Source organism: Drosophila santomea, chromosome 3L (assembly GCF_016746245.2).
Source record: "Drosophila santomea strain STO CAGO 1482 chromosome 3L, Prin_Dsan_1.1, whole genome shotgun sequence".
Lineage (NCBI taxonomy): Eukaryota > Metazoa > Arthropoda > Insecta > Diptera > Drosophilidae > Drosophila > Drosophila santomea.
This window is the reverse complement of record NC_053018.2, coordinates 12,235,231-12,252,216: the sequence shown is the minus strand read 5'-3', so window position 1 is coordinate 12,252,216 and position 16,986 is coordinate 12,235,231. Positions and strand designations below refer to the sequence as shown.

General features: G+C 40.8%; 3 protein-coding genes and 1 long non-coding RNA gene across 9 annotated transcripts in view; 2 read left to right on the top strand and 2 right to left on the bottom strand.

The window, feature by feature from the left end:
* Positions 1-16,986, top strand: part of LOC120449837 (protein TANC2) — a 50,373-nt gene that overhangs the window by 2,102 nt on the left and 31,285 nt on the right. The gene's annotated exons all lie outside the window — the stretch shown is intronic.
* Positions 9,556-10,351, bottom strand: LOC120449843. The gene has a single exon (XM_039632502.2). The coding sequence runs from the start codon at positions 10,234-10,236 to the stop codon at positions 9,850-9,852; it is 387 nt and encodes a 128-aa protein (XP_039488436.1). The 5' UTR covers positions 10,237-10,351; the 3' UTR covers positions 9,556-9,849.
* On the bottom strand, positions 10,341-13,865 carry LOC120449839 (trichohyalin). Its single transcript, XM_039632493.2, has 2 exons — positions 11,881-13,865; positions 10,341-11,821 (listed from the first exon to the last, which is right to left on the bottom strand). Exons 1-2 carry the CDS (start codon positions 12,685-12,687, stop codon positions 10,760-10,762), a joined length of 1,869 nt encoding a protein of 622 aa, XP_039488427.1. The 5' UTR covers positions 12,688-13,865; the 3' UTR covers positions 10,341-10,759.
* On the top strand, positions 16,095-16,632 carry LOC120449845. 2 transcript variants are annotated; one of them, XR_005616224.1, is made up of 3 exons: positions 16,095-16,125; positions 16,181-16,392; positions 16,446-16,632. It is a non-coding gene; the product is annotated as an uncharacterized LOC120449845 (long non-coding RNA). The 2 variants fall into 2 exon arrangements; XR_005616223.1 differs by having other exon boundaries at positions 16,109-16,133; positions 16,194-16,392.

The window sequence follows — 16,986 nt, the reverse complement described above, 5'->3', positions numbered from 1 at the left end:
AAGGGATTTTGTAAAATATTTGATATAAATGCTTTACAAACTTTCCTGTTATGTGTTGTTAAATCAGTATCCATTCATTAAGATTAAGGCTGTACCTTACTCATTTGTAAACATTACGTTCTGAATTAACTAAACTTCTCTAGTTAGTAAACTTCTTACGTACACAATTATAGGGTATCTCTCGTTCGAAATGCCCGTTTTTCCTTCTTCTGCTTCTGTTCTTATGTTGCGCTTGCGCAATCGCAAAAAGCTTCTTCGCCTTTTCTGCGTTCTTTTCAGGAAGAGCAGATTGTGGGACGGAGGTTTTTGGGGATGTCGGCACATGCGCTTTGTTTGTCTGTTGCCAAAGCACTGAAAAAAAAGTATTTTTATTAGTGCAAGTTATTAATATCAAAACACTTAAACGATGTTTTACTTACATGAAATAAAAAGCCTTTAGAGAAGCAGTCTTGTTCTGAAATTCACATGTTTCCAATTGCAAATGTTACAAACTTTTTCTCCGTGTGTAGTGGGTTCATTGCTGCTGTGTGCCTGTGTGCTTGCAAGAATTCCCAGAAATATTTTACTTCGAAATTTGTTAACAAGCAGACAACAAGAGCAACAACCACAGAAGCGATCCGAAGACATAGGGAAGATTGTGTGTGTTTTTGTTTGTTGTTGGTTGTTGGTTGTTTGGCCTGGGCCATGAAGTGTATCAAGTGTTTGCTGGCTTAGCTCCTTTTCATCGCCATCGCCTTTGTTCGCAGCCAGATACTTCAAGTTGAAGGTTAAAGTTGAGCTGAGCTGCGGAGCTGAAGCCTTTCGATTGAATTAGAATTAGAGTTCTCTTGTGGAACTGAGTGGATTTCTCAGAGGTTTGCCGGTCAGGATAACGTTTGAGTCATAGAAATTGAATTGGAAGTGTTCTTCAATTTGACAGCCGTTGGCAGGTTTCAAAGCCTTAAGGGAACAGGATTTGAAATCCCTTAATTGCGCTTCATTTCCACACACTTTAACCTGAAAAGTTTCGCAGAAATGTCCAAAATGAAGTACATTTAAACCTCCTAATATTGACAAGTATTGCAAATTAAAGATAAACCGCCAGAATGTTGGGAGTATTTAAAATCTCAACTGCAATAAACCCGGCTTTGCACACTTTAGAGTCGATAAAATGATTTACAAAGCCTCTAAACCCAGTTCACTCCTCACTGAGCTCTGTGCACTAGCCAATAACTCATTCAATCCCATTCGATCTGGTAACCAGCCTTCAAAGCCAGCTCCACTGAATCCGATGCCAAGTCCATGCCGAATCGCGACGTGTGTGGGGCACCAGACTCCGCAGATCGCTTCCAATTCCACTTTACACTGCCAGACGCACTGCTGCATAGTTTTAATTGCAAATTGCAAAACTGACCGACGACTTTTCAGTCATATTGCGTCTAATTAAGGCGATGTCTGCGCTGAGGAGCAAATATCTTGCATATTTTTAGATCCACCAGCTGGACATTTGCATTCGCAGACGGCCGTATACAATGTCAGATGTACACTGCGCAAATATAGTAGTTCGATTGCTTTGTATAATCAGTTCAGGCCAGTTCCGCCTTTCACTTTCTGTTAGTTTTTGGTTTTTATTTGAAAAATGTATCTTTTTATATAAATATATATATTAATCAGTTAATAGAACTTGTAATGCACTGATTTCCTAGATTTATATCACAAATTAAATTTTTAATTTTAGAAGCAAGCAACATTTTAGATTAAACATGCAACTTTGCTTTGATTTAAAGCCACTTTTTGGGTGCAAACTTGTATCGCTGCTGAGTTATTTGGTTTTTCCATGTGCACTCCGTCAAATTAGAAAGGGAGATCGGCGAGGAAGATGAGGAACTGCGAACTGCGAGCTGTGAGTGGCAATGAGTTAATTTGCTGCCAAAACACACCCTCGGGCCTCATTAGCCTGCACTCCCAGTGAGATTTATAGACGAGCCGCGAGCTGCCGCCGGATTAGTTGGAAATGCAAAACCCTGGGGGTCAAAACCCATGGGCGGCGGGCGGCGAGCGGAAGGGGCAAAAGGGGCGGGAGGCAGTCGCACTGCGGGTTGCCCTGCTAAATGAGCGCCTAAGGTGTCGGCCCAGCTGGCCAAGATTGCAATGGGTACATATGTATATAAATGGCAGAGCCAATGGGCATGAATAATGAGCAGGAGGCCAACAAAAAGTGGCCAACTTAGTTCGTGAATAGGTCTTTTCAATCCCATAAAAATGGCATGCCGCTGTCGTATTTTACAAACTGTGCTAAATAGTGGTTTTCTTACCAAATTGGATGCAATTCTTGTTCTCATCTTGTTGAGTTCACAAAAAATGTGTCAAATGTTGTGAAACATTAGCTTTCTGCAAAGCATATAGCATTTTCAGTTAAAATTCTGCCTTAGTTCATATATCTTTTCACACAGCAATGGTTCCGTTTTTTTTTCAAACATCTCCCATCATTTTGTAATTGATAAGTCTAAAAAAGGAGGAGTTTATTACTCACCAAGTGCAATGAGCCAAGTTGGCTGCTCCCTAACAACATAAACATGTCCGCAGTTGGTGGGGAAAAATGAGTATCCATTTGTTTTTGCATTTGCTGTGACATTTTGAGTTATTTGACACTTTGCAGGCGCATATCATCTTTCCATCTTTCCCCTTCTGAATGTTTCGCCATACATCGCTCTTTTTGGTCTTTCTTCCAGCACTTTATTAACTCATTATTTTGAAATCAACTTGGCCCGGCAGGCAAAACGTGTTGCAGAAGTTTCTGCAACCTGACAAGTCGCCTGCACACCAGCAGCAAATGCATGATGTTGCTGCTGCCGGTGTAGCAGTTGTTGCAGTTGTTGCAGATGTTTCAGTTGTTGCAGTTGTTGCAGTTGTTGCAGATGTTGCAGTTGTTGCAGTTGTTGCAGTTTTAGCAGTTGTTGCAGTTGTTGCAGTTGTAGCAGTTGTTGCAGATGTTGTTGCAGTTGCAAGTGCACAACTTGCACAACTTTTCCCCTCAGTGGTTGATTAAGTACTTGGGCACTCTTTCACCCATTAGCCAGCGAATATGATGCATTAACATTTTTAACGAATTCTTGGCGACCGCAATTGGGCACAAGAAGCCGTTTTGCCGCTCTTAATTGATGCAATCAATAATTGCGGGCACATCTCTCATTTGCATCTGTGTATCTTCACAAGAAAGCCACACTTCAGCTACTCCTTCCCCTCTTCGAACAACACACACAAACCGCACATATCAATCGAATTCACACCCATAAACACAAAATTAGCAAATTCATAAAAACATCAGTAGTCTTGAGCCGCTTTTCGCATAAAACTGCAAACAAAACAAATTTTGAATGCGCCGCTTATGCGAATTTAAGGTTAAGCCTCTGAAACTTTTATCTTAAATGCTACAAAAATAATTCACAAAAAAACACAAAACCAATTAATTATTTGCCCATTTAACTGCGGTGGCTGTTTGGCTGTTATTTTTTATTTTGTTGATTGCAAAATTCAAGGAACAACAAACACAACTGCCACTGCCTTTAGCTGCGTAACACTTTGTTGTAGTAAAACAACCAAAACATTAAGATAAAAAAGCGGCAGTTCGAAACTACTCACATCTCATCTGTAGTGGGTACAGTGAATATTGTTTAATCGTTAGGTTGGAGATACAAATATTTTGAAGTACCATAATAATTATGTAATTTTAATGGGTACTTTATTATGAAGCATGAAATCAATATGTAATTCTAAGCCTGGTAAAAGAAAAGGTTACAAGAAACACACTATTGACTAAAATGAAATCTACTTTGTAGTAAAAGAGTTAAGATACATATCTTTTAAACATCTTGGTTTCAAAGACTGTATATATTTTTATGAGCATATCTTAAGCTGCCCTCTTAGTTGATTTTCACTGTACTCGTGCACTATGAGAAGTTGTAGGCGTGAGTAGTTTGCCGATGTCTTCTGTATGTCTGGCGGTATCTTTTTCTGATGTTTCGAAAAGAGACGTGAACAAGTAGCCGAGGACATGGCCACCGAATTCAAATGGAGTGGCAAAAAAGAAGTAGCGAGGAGATACAAAACTTTATATCTCGTGGCGATCTGTTCAATGGATTCGCAATTACATTCATGAAATTTAATTGGCGATGGGAAAAAACCTTGAATGGATTAAGCATGTGGGGACAATGTGTGCCAGAGGAATAGTGTTGATTTATGGATAATAATTCCAACTCATTGAGGAGTCTCCATGGCATCGACATGGAATTTGGCCCTAACTCCAACCGAATATAGTATCTGATTTTTGCATCTATCACAGAGCAGCGTAATCAGACCTTGAGATCTCCATTTGGGTTGGCCCATCTTCCCCGTTTGAAAACTCTCGCAACAAAAGTCACGTTTTCTACGAAGCCTCCCCTGCATTAAAGTTAAGATCAACATGCGGATAGATCGTCTCAAAAGAAACCAGCGTACAAATAAAGAGACGTGCAAAAAAGCGCTTAACTAACATTTGTGGACTTTTGTTTACAAACGCAAATTTACCTATAATATTTGCACGGCAAACCCAAGCCATCTATAGTATTTTTTTTAACCAGCTCTACTTCGACTTCAACTATTTACGAGTATTTCTTTTTCTTTTTTATTTTATTTCGAGCGCCGCGACAATTTGCCAAGCAAACTTTGCGTTCAGATAGCGGCGAAAATTGTTTGTTTAGACCTTAGTCGGGCAACGACAACAACAGGCAAAGCCAATTACGGTTTTTAATTATTTGTAAATATTTCGAATGTCCGACCGACTTTTGGCGCCCGCATGAAAAAAAATCCAAACAAAAGAACCACACCAAAAGAAAACCTTATCGATATGGCTGTATGTGCAACAGGTGCGCCACCCAGCGGACAAGGTGCGAACCACACCACGTAACCTTTTCACATGTGGTATACTATATCAGGGCTATATCTTATCTGAAAGGAACTCACATTGCGCGTGCCAAATTCCATTCCAATGAGAACTAAAAACTAATAGTAATTTTATAGGTACTTTTTACTTAATCCAGTTGGTTCCTTACCAAGTTTTCGGTTTTCTTACTACCTTGTTTCATTCCAACCAACTTTGTCACAAAAAGAAATGATATAATGGTATGCAATATTTTAAGACGCCTTACCAGTAAACACGAAAAAATCAATAATGTGAAGTGCACTCGAATGAAAGTAAATTTTTTTCCACATTTACACGTAAGCTTGTCGCTGTCATAATATCGGTGATTGTCTTTTGGGTTTATTTCGAGTTGAACCCCTGGCTGACTAATTTTTGCAAATGAGTTTGGGATTTGAGTGTTGTCATTCATTCACTTATTGTTTCCTGTTGTCGAACAAAATGAACTTATGCCCGGTTTTACAATGTGGGCGTGTCGCATTGCGGTAATTTATTAAGTGTTTTTTCTCACTCTCTTTAATTGCCGCCCAGATGATTTAGTGTCTTTTACTTTCTGCCTTTCCTCCAGTTGTCTTCTTCTTATGACTTTCACCTCGCCAAAGTGAAATTACGGCCTAATGACTAAACATTTCATTTAATTGGAAGACTCATCGCGCAGATGAAACCGAAAAGTTTTCTGAACTGCGTGTATCTGTAATCTGTTATCTCAGATCTTAGCTCATTATAAAAATTTGGCAATCAGGGTAAATGATCTGACACCTGAAACCTCAAAGCGGATTATGGCAGTTTAATTTTGATTTTGATGGATGTGAAGATTTCGGGGAAGGCAGCACACTCTCTTCCACCGAGAGTTTCTTACATTTCTGGCTTTACAAAAAACCCGCTTTTAATAAGAAACCCCTGTCGTTATTTTGACATTTTCGGGATGCTCTGTTGTCGAAGCCTTTCCGAATTTTTCTGACTCACCACAGGAACCTGCAAAAGTTGCAACATTGCAGCGAATTAATTTATCAACATTTACCGCTACGATGTCAACGCCACAAGAGAAAAGGTTTGCAGCATTAAAAGGCCGTAAATTCGACGGACAACTGGCCCAAAGACTGGACCATCTCCAGTCAGACTTCCAAGAAGCTGGCAACTTGATATAGCCAAAGTCAAAGCAGCAAACATTTCTGAATACCCACAATTTCTGGCGAGGAAAACCTCGGTGCGGCGGCCAAAGTTTGATTTATGCGTTGCGATGCTCAATGGGCGATACGATACCAAAGGGGCCAAAAGGAAGTAACCGCAGTTACAGTCAAATTTCCAGGCCCAAACGGCACGACTACCAAATAGGCTCGCGCTCGTTGGCCAACTCGCTGCTCTGCCTGGCGGTTAAACGCAGCCAAACATAAATTATAGGCCATGGCTAAGTAGGAAAACTGTCGGCCCAACCAGCCAGGCACAGTGGAAAAACCTAGGGAAATTTAAGATAACGTGGGCTCAGAATTCCAAGCTCTCAAATGAGAATCTTACATGACTTTATACTTACAGATCTAGATATGCTAGTTCTTGATTCAAATGCCTCTTGAATTGATAAACAAGGTTAATCAATTTTTGACAGTTGGTAAATTTATGTTTTGCATTTGAAATTTTAAAAAATAGCCTACTCAAATGTAATCTCATATGTTCAGATCGAGTTTCGATTTTTGTTGTCTAAAACTGCACAAAAATAAAGTCAAAATTATTAATTAGATACTTTTCTCTATTACTTTTAACACACTTAATTAAAATGTGTGTAAAGTTTTTATTAAAATATAACTTGGAATAAATTTACGACCACCTTGGCTTTGTGTTTTTGCCCACAATTTTCCCATAGTAGTTTGCATTTCCCAGCAGCAGCTTCACTGGCAGCACTTTTCGCCTTTCCCACTACTTTCATAATGTTGGCAAACATTTAACGAAAGTCCATAAGTACAATACATACGAGTACACATGCCCAGGAACTTCGGCAGCCGTATAATGCAAAATTTCCCTGCACTGCGGATGTTGGGGCTCTTGAGATGTTGAGCCGTGGAGCTGTGGAGCTGTGGAGCAGTTGTTTGCCCCCCCAAAATACGATGCCATGAGATGCGATGCGGATTGGAAGTGGTCGGATTCAGATACCATACATGTTGCCGCCGTCAATGTTTCGCCTTTGTCTCGTAAATTTGAACATTTTTATTATAAAAAGCAAGCGGCACGGCTGCTGATTTCTCACACAATGCGCGCGATTTATTTTGTATGCATTGCGAGGCTGAAATTGATTAATTACAAAGCGGAAGACTTGCTGATCCAACCGGGCTAAGACCCAAAACCACAGCCATTTTGTTACGATTGTTCACTGCTTCACTGCTTCATTTTTCAGCCTTAATTTTCTATATTATTTCGGATTTGTTTTTATTGCAGCAATCAAGTGGACTTCGTGATTTGCAGTAACCACGATTCTTTAGTTGTTCTATTATTTGTTCGTCTGAAGGTTTCTGCATTATTTACATGACACTGACACCACTGACATTTGAAAATTACATGCCACCAATGCAAATGTGTGAATCAATAAAAATGTCCATTCGCCTAGAAAAAAATGTGTATGGTTGTAACTTGAATACAATAAGTAACTCAGAGGAGATAAGCATCGTAAACAGTTTAGAGTCATTAGGAAATATTATAAAATAAATCATAGTGCACATTAACAACATAAGTAATAAAAATGTGGCATTGGAATACAAAAAAACTTGAAATGAAAATAGGATAGGTTTGGGAATACAAGTAACCCAATACCCTAGGAATCACAAGTTCTTTAGAGTGCTTTGTATATATGTAAATCCAGATCTGGCGCCCTTTAAGCATCCCATGGATTGCGAAACGTATCTCAAATCTGAAGTGGCAATGGGGGGCAGAAATGTCAGTTGTACTTACACTTAATTGCCGTCAAGTGTTTTGCAAAACCCTAAATTGGCATAGCATCTGTAAAGTAGAAGCGCTCTTTAGGGGGTTATACAGTGAAATGTCAAAGCAATTAATTCCAATCGAGTTGCGATAGATACAAATTTGTATCTCTTTACAGCCGCGATGCCGCAAGAAGTTGAGACATTATGCTTTTAGATGTCACATGTGTGTTTGTTTTTTAATGATTCTGTGTGCCACTTAAATTTCACGGAACTGCCGCTGTTCTTCTGTAGCCGCTGTTTTAATGAGCTATTAAAATGGTTGGGGAATTGTAGTACATGTGTAAGAGCAAATTGCCATGAAAGCCAACCAACAACAGGATTATTTACAAGTTTATTTTTATGAAGAGGATTTTTTTTATGTTGATTCCTACTAATGGAGGTCTTACGAGATCCGTTCTATTTATACATATTTATGTAATCCCATATCTAATCGTTAAAAAAAGCACATCTACAACTAAACTAATGCTGTTTTATTTTTGTTTCTAGGTAAGTTCTGATGTTAATTGCCGTCTAAGGTTGCTTTACTTTCATTAACACATCTGTAAGTAAATATTGTATCTTTAAGCACACAAAAAATAGTTCGCTATAGAAATAGATAAACTATTTTCGAGCACTGATCTCACTTGAACAGAATTAAAGAAATCGACTGTTTGAAAACTATGCTCTATTAAGTTATTTGTTTGTAAAACCTTTTTTGACACACTTCATTAGACAGACTCCGGTATAAACGCTTCATTTGCCAAATCATTTAACATAATTAGACGGCAAACACGATATGATCTCATAACCAGTTTCCCTGGCTGGCAAATCCTTTCGGTTAATTGGCGAACCAAGCGAAGAACAAAGGAGTTCTACCTGTGTCAGTCCAAATTCATAATTCAAACATCAATTCTAAGAACCGAGTGTGTGGACACAATATTTCATAAGTGTCTGGCAAAAGGTCTGGCGACTGAAAAACGAAGCTCAAGTCGATCTCACTTCCTTTTGGCTGATGTTTCGTTATTGTTTCGACTTTATTTGCAATCAAACACAAAAGTGCACGAGGCATGGAAGAAGCTACACCACATTAACCTTCAAGTCGGGTTCGCTGGTTGGTACGAGTATTACTTTTTTTGACAATTTTCTGAAATGTATTTTGTCGTCTCGTTGCGCAAATAAAACGACTACAACGCCTGACAACAGCGACAACGAGCCGAGTTTGTATCTAAAATCAACAAGTTCACGACGACATCGCAAGCCAAACAGCCAAACAGCCAAACAGGCAAAACACAAAAGATAAAAACTTTTAAGCGTCGGGCAAATACAGATAGATACCTAAAAAAAATAACACCAAAACCACCAGCACCAATACAAATGCTCCCCATTCATTGCCAGACCTTTGCTCACAAGGTAAATAGAACCCCAAACAAAACCCCAAAACTAAAACTCTAAAAACCCCTTTGAGTGGCAACCCAAAGCAGATAGTTCCTCACTCGTTCAACCAATGAGTTTGGATTTGGGTTTGGGGGTGGCTATAATCAAATCGAGTTTATGTCTCTCTAGGTCAGAAAGTTTCCATTGTAAAATGTGGGATTTCGTAAGAAAACTAATAGATACCTTTACACCTTACAAATGATTAGATTGTGATAAATAATAAACGAGAAACATCAGTAGTTTTCCGTAAATGTTGTAATATTGTAAATTTCTTAATTATACATTTATTGAGATATATTCTTAAAACAATTTTGAGGGTAAACCGAATGGACTCATAGTGCGCAGACTGCTTAGAACAAAGATATTATACAGGGTACATATATAGCTTGTCCACGTCCTTTGCATAATATAAAAAATAATTCTTTAGAGCCTTAAATCGTCACATTCATTTGTAATAGTTTGCCCGACTAGAATCTCGCGTTTACTTCAAATTTTGAAAAATCAGTTAAATCCATTCTTTCGACACCCATTTCAAATCAATCCGCGGTTTAAGAGGTCCTCGTAAATGGCAGTTTCAAGCTTGCTGAGCTCGAATTTCGCCCTGGCCAGTCGACTTCCGACGCGAACCAGTCTCTCGGCCAACAGTTGGTGCCGCAAACTCATCCTTCTCCTCAGGGACTCCAAGTATCGGTACTCCTGGTCACTGATGCGGTCCACCTGCAACTGGTCGTCCACTCTGATGAGGCGCTGCAGCGTTTTATTCAGTTTCACGTGGATATCTTCACGTTCGGCCTTCAACTGCTCCTCGTCGCGTTTCTTCTGCTCCAGACACTCGATCTCGGCAGCGGGAACTATTTTCCTCAGATCATTGATGTTCAGTGTCATAACGTCGGCGCTATTATTGAATTTCGGTGCCATTGCAATTGCGATATTTTCAAAAATGTTGTCTGCTCAGAAAAAATTTGAATTTTTATGTTTGTTTTTTTTCTTGTTAAGCTACTGGCTGCTCTAACGATTTGTATAAAACTGAAAGCTGGAAAGGTTTTCCCAAGCATGCTGCTCATCGAAATAGGAATCAATTTGATTCCATACCAAAGTGATAGAATGTATATTAAACAAACTCAATTTGGACACCCGGTGACTAATGGCAATGGAAATCGATCACCAGTGAATTGAATTTCGCACCTTTAATTGCAACTCAATACTTTTGATGAGAAGTTTCCAGTTTCCACTTGCCATTGTAATGGATATCAAATGAATACTTTGACTCCGAGTTGCAGCCTACAAAATTTACCACAATTGATGTCAAGTTGGGGGTTTATAATTTCAACCATTCTGGTTTAGGTTTTCTGCAGGTTTAAGTTTTATTTCTGTTTGCTAAGGGTGAAGTTTAAACCAAAAGTAGAAGTATTTATTGAAAGTTCAAGAGGTAAACTTCAGCCTATTTCTTTGAATCCTTTTGTTCATCGTTGTTCTTGCCCTCCTGTAAAACCAAGGCCTCGATTTTCTTGAGGTTCTCCTGTATTCTCTGACCCAAAAGCTTCTCCTCTTTGCCCAACTCCTCGGCATTGGGTTCCTGTTTATGCAGGGATCCTTTCTTTCCCTCTGCTTGGCTGTCTCCTTGAGTTCTCCTGCCCATGGGCAGTCGAGTGACCATGTGTCGGGGAATCCGTATCTCGGCTCCTATCCGATTATCGGTTTTGTACTGACCAACGGCGCGTATAAATGGCTTTAGGGGACATCCTTTGGCCTGGGCTTCATCCATCAGCTGGCGCGCGTAGTCGAAGAAGAAGGCATCCTCGCGTAGCTCCTCCAACTGGGCCTCCCTGTTGTAGTTGGTACCTGGACGGGTCTCCTCCTCGGTGCGTTTCCTGACCTGCTCGTCGAGATCCTGGCGGAGTTTCCTTATCCTTTGAATATGCTCCTCTCGTTGCTGCCGCTTAAACTGCACATTGGTTAGATCGTTTTGAAGACGCAGTTCCTCCGCCACCTTGCGTTCCTCCTCCGCTTTTTGTTTGTTCTTCCTGGCCAGCTCCTCCTCTTCTTTTTGCACAGCCAAACGGGCGGTTTTGGCCTGTTCCTTGGACTTCCTCCATTTGGCTTGCTCGGCACTGTGTACTTTTCGCATCTCTTCCAGCTGGCGCTTATGGCGCTCCTCATCCTCACGAGCACTGTAGTGCAGCCGTGGAGCCAGTTCCCTGGCCAGTTTTTCATTTCGACTGATGCGCTGTTCCACTCGCTCCTTGGCTCTGTTCCGTTTCAGCTGCTCCAGGTGTCCCTTGGCCTTGTTGTGGATATCGCAACGCACCTGCTCCATCTCCTCGAGCATTTGGAGTCGCTGCTGGCGCTGCTCGGACATGGCCAAGGAGGAAAGTGCCTCATCTTTTTTCTGGCGCTGCTTGGCGGCCTGCAGCTCCTTCTCCTTGGCCTGCTGATCCTTCATCATGCGCTCATTACGTGCCCGCTCTTTGAGGGCCTCCTCCAATTCCTGGGCTTTGGTGGCCTAGTGGTAGTAACATTATATTATATATATATTTATATTAGTTATATTTAAAAACTCACCTGGCGTTCCCTTTCCCTCTCTGCAATCAAGTGCAACAACTCCTTCTTATGCTCACTTAGCTGTTGACATTGCTCCTTGTGGCGATGCTGGGCATCCTCGAATCCCCGAAGCACTTGCTCCTGGAAGATCTTCCTGTCCAGCTCCTTCTGCTGCTGGTTTGCCCTGGCGAATTCCGCCTGCACTTCCCGTTGCACATTGACACTACGCATAACTTCACTCTGCAGACGGGCGCACTGCAATTCCCGCGGACCAGGACGCAGTTGCTCCAGGAGTTTCTGGGCAGCCTCGATGCGCTTCTTCCTGGTCTTCTGATGCTCCAGCCGAGCAGCCTTGCTTTCCTCCTCCGCTAGGCGCTTGGCCTCCAGTTGCTCCGCTTGCAGTTGCTTCAGTTCCCGGGCGCACTCCTCCTCCCGTGTGATGCAGAGATTCCGACCGGCGAATTTGCGAAGCAGTTCCTCGCCTCCAATTCGCAGTTGCTCATCCGCCTCTGCACGAAGCTGCTGCTGATGCAGTTGCTCCTGTTTGGCTGCCTGCGTGGCATGGGCACGGATGCGCTGGAATCGCTTGTTGGAGATAACCACTGGTGGCTTTTCCCGGAAAATGGGCTCACGTCGCTCCTGTGGAAGCCAGCAATACTGCATGGTTTCACTTTTACTTATCAACTGAACTATTTGCTTGGGAGTTTCGTTTGGCAGTTGTGGGGTTTCCATGGATCTTGGCATTGTTTGGTAGTTAAAGGAAAAGACTTTTGGTAGCCAAGGATCCCAGGAATATTCAAGGTTATAAATTGTAGTAACGTCTTTCATTTGCTCTTCATAAGCTTGAAATTGAGTGTTATGGCAGCTTTTATTGAATTATCAATTCTACTTACTCTTCTATAATTATCTTAAAGCAGTAAAAAAATTGTAAACAAATTCATAAGAAAGTAATTAAAAAACCATACTGCCATGAACAGATAAAAATACCATTTAACTGTAAAACCGCCAAATGAATTTGGTAATGCTTGATTTTATCGCTTAATTCCGCCTAAATCATCCAAACCCATCAACCCACAAATGTCGTAAGCAAAAATGCCAAAACAGAAATTGCCGAGTGTGTTGCCAACATTTTGAGTAGTTCATTTTAATTAATTAGTTTTGCGAGCCGCGTTCGCTGTGCTCACTGTTGTCCAACACAGCGACAAGTCACTGTCAACGCAAATGGCAAAGATTTTAGTTTGATGGCTTAATTATGTCCAAAAGTTATGTTGGGGCCATTTGGCAGGCAGAGTCGGCGGCGCAAGTGACGGGTTTTGTGATAAAAGTGGTTGATGTGCTTTTGCCAATTACATTTAGCCACAATTTTTGTGTGGGCAATGGCTCTGGCTTTGGCTAACCAAGCCGAACCGAACCGAACCGATCCCATCTGGTGTGTGGTTAGATTTCTGGTTTGGTGTTCCCCTTCGAATTGTCAACGCTTTATCAGCGCGTTTTATTTTCCCTGCTGAAAGCCAAACCCTAAAGGGCAATTCTATTTGGGCACGCTTCATTTGGCTCGTATCGTTACATTGAAATCGTAGATTCGGCTCAAGAGGGTTTAAATAAATTTAATTAACACCTGACTGCGAATCCGTACAAACACACCGAACACACTGGCTCATTGCCCCGTTTACAAACCTTAGGAATATTCATTTCAGTTTTGAATTGGGTCAGTGCTCCGCTTTTGTCGCTCGTTGTTGGGCTCTTTTTCTATTCATACTCACATATCTAACCAAGCCACACAAAGTACACAAACCCATGACGGGGCGATAAAGGGGCATGCCCAACTATTTACACCAAAATCCAGGTTATATAGCCACAAACTTTATCGCCGGGCCAGCCACTTCAAACTTTAAAGGTGTTACAATGCGGTCAGTTACTATCCCCCAGGTTCTTAGAAGTATGAAACTTCATTGGCAATTGAGTTTAGTGCTCGAGCTGGTGACTACAGATATTATCACACTTCTGGGCTTTAAGTACGAGTATTATGATCCTATTGTAGAGCGTTTCAATACGGGATTAACAAACTTCGTAGGAGAGTATCAAAAGTTTTGTTGATCCCCAACTAATTCTTTATATAAAATTCGCTTTTGTTATACTTAATACACCCATTTGACCCCATTTCCTACCACTTTAGATCGGTGCTAGTCAACTTCTTGTAGCATTTAGAGCACTTCACAGTTTCCCAATGCTTATGATGTGAAGTGGTCTATAACTTGCTCACTTACACCATTTGAACATCTGAATAGCGACACATACAACACCTCATAGAAGACAGAAGACTGAGACTGCGACTGAGACTGAGACTGCGAGTGCGTCAAGTACCCGATTCTTATCTAATCGAAACTTATTGGCTCCCCATAGACTTTGCCTGATACCGTGTAAATATACGACTGCCAGTGGTTCTACTCGCTACACACTTACATACGTCGCATATAGGCAGACAGCCAGACATATATCACTTGATCTTCAAGTGCGAATGACAGTCCCGAGTAGGAAAGACAAGAGACCGAAGACTGAAGACTGAAGACTAAAGACCTGAGACCGAAGACCAGAGACCACAAGCCTTTCGCCTGTCCACGACTACCGTCCAGTTCGTTGCTTTTGCTTCCACTTGAATGACTTCATGTGCCCCCGTCGTCGGAAAACTTGAAAAACTTGTCTTTGTCTCTGTTTCACCAGAGGCTGGGCAGCCAAAGAAGATAGAGGGGGGTACTGGTGTACAAGTGGGCACTTACTTGCACTCGGGAACTTGAGAACTCGAAAGCTGGGCAACTGGAGAACTGGCGAACTGGCGAACTGGCGAACTGTAGAACTGAAGAACCACAACGGAAGATCAAGAGCAGCCAGAACGACTGGGCCAACAAATGAGTGCAACTGTTTTAGCCCGAGCCTGCAGTCCAGTTTACACAGAACTACTGAAAAGAAAAGAAAATAAAAGAATGGAATAGACCTGAAGAAAATACATAACAATCCCCAGTGACTTCTTCTTCGAGACTCTCTGTGTGTCTGAATCTTCCGACGATCTGCAAGTTCTTGTTTCTTCTTCTCGGTTCTTCTGGTGGTTGGAGCAATTAACATGCAATTAAGAGACGTTTCAATCTCAAGAGCCATGGCCAAGAAGACATCGTAAACACTTTATCCGGTGGCTGGGCACAACTTTTGATGAGCCGATCGCACTTCTCATGAAGGTTCTAATTACAAAGTTCCAATCGTTAAGCAGCCTCGTATCGATTCTATAGAAAGTTTGGACAGGAAATTGATTGGATGTTTATGCCAAAGGAATTGCGCACAGAAGCGGTGAAAAATGTATGTGGGATCTCCAAAACTTATAGAACTTTGCCATTCGATCAGTCATCAATCAGATACCGATTGTTGTATCCATTGACTCAAGGCACACACCCAATTTTCAAACAAACATTTATTTTACATGTTCCTCCGTAAATTATCTATTTAATTCTTAAGTTCTATTTTCGTACATTATCAATTCGCCTTCTTTTCTAACTGATTAACGGTTTTAATAGGTTTCTTATATAAGAAAACATTGCCATTTCTTGTCTATGATCTTGAGAGCCAAGATCAGATCATAACGGAGCAAACCCATGTTAAAAACTGAATTGTGGTTTGATTTATTAACCCGTCGGTCAAACGATTTACAAGCAAAGTCAAGAACAATAAGTGCCAAATACTTTTGAGGCTTATGTCATTTTGTGGTTGTAACTAAAAAAATATATACATTGAAGTGTATAGAAATTTTTTGTACTACAAAATAACTTAGAAGATCGTGCCCGACTTCAGCTCTTCGAAAAAAAAACGAATTCAATTGAAGCGAGACTTTCAATTTTTGGTGGGGTTAAATCAGTTGAACTCTTAATTGTGTAGTTTCATTATCAATTGAAGCGTTCCGTTCTTTTCACTTTAAATACGCTTGACAGTCCAATTCTGTTTGGTTCATTATAGAATAGCTGATTTCATAGGGCGATATGTGTGGCGAAGCTATTAAGTTTTCCATGCCAGTTTGCCAAGAAAACAACATTTCAATGTCAGCTCGATCACGTTTTTGGAGGCAATTTGTTGGTGGATTATTTTTGTTGAATTTGATACACTCTAAAGAGCGTGGCAAATTGCCCAAGTCATTGGAGGGGAGTGGAAAGTATCGGACTTACATGGGGTTTTACACTGGTTTTGTCATCCATTGACAAACGGAACACCTGAGACTGCGATTGGGTAACTATGTATATACATATAACCACTCGATGTTGGTCGTAAGTTGAGCTATTAGATCTTCTTTTTAGCGCACTTAGTGCTCATGTTCATGTTCGCTGATAATCTGAGGTTTATTCGGTTGGGTTTGGTTGAGCCTCAGTGTCATTTGAAGTGATCGTCGATCCGCAGATGCTGCTCCATTAATCATGTGGGTATTATAACTATGGGCAGCTAATATTTCAAATTTTTACAGCCGAGTTAACCGTGTAATTATTGCGTTGTTTGTGGGTAAGGTCAGTTATTAGAGGGCATTACATTTTTGCTCAATAATACGCTTCCAGTTCCATGATCTCTGACCAGTGGCCCATCTGTTCATCCACCAATTGATGATTCATTTCAATCACTGGCAGTGACTTTAAGTTATTGTTTGACTTTGTCAATTTTGTTTTGCCAAAGACATGAATTCAATCTGTCAATCAAAAAATTACGAAAGTGTAACCGAATATTATATTTTAGGGATTGATTTCAAAAGGCACTAGCTGTGCTGATTCTTTTCGATTTTTACAAATAAAAAGCGAAATCAATCAATCAAAAGGCATTAAAAACTCTATTTTGAGATACGAAAAAAAAAAGATATCGAAAAAAAGTTGAAATCAAGTTGGACGGCGACGGCGGGGCCAATCACACGCTCTATTTACAGCAAATTAAAAATTCAGAAACTACAAAAACAAAAGCCGAACGAGAAATAACAAAACGGAAAAAACTGGTACAAATATTGGTCAAAATATTTACTGCCCCGCCCAAAGAAAAATTTGATTAATGATCTTCAGAACGCAGCTGAGAAAGTGCCTTAAACGCCACAGTAAACGGCAGTCGATCGAA

Bases quoted from the DNA above. Each gene is read 5' to 3' on its own strand.
- LOC120449843 (XM_039632502.2), bottom strand. From the start codon at position 10,236: ATGGCACCGAAATTCAATAATAGCGCCGACGTTATGACACTGAACATC.
- LOC120449839 (XM_039632493.2), bottom strand. From the start codon at position 12,687: ATGAAAGACGTTACTACAATTTATAACCTTGAATATTCCTGGGATCCT. The intron at 11,822-11,880 runs GTGAGTTTTTAA...TACTACCACTAG, and splicing joins AGAGGGAAAGGGAACGCCAG to GCCACCAAAGCCCAGGAATT.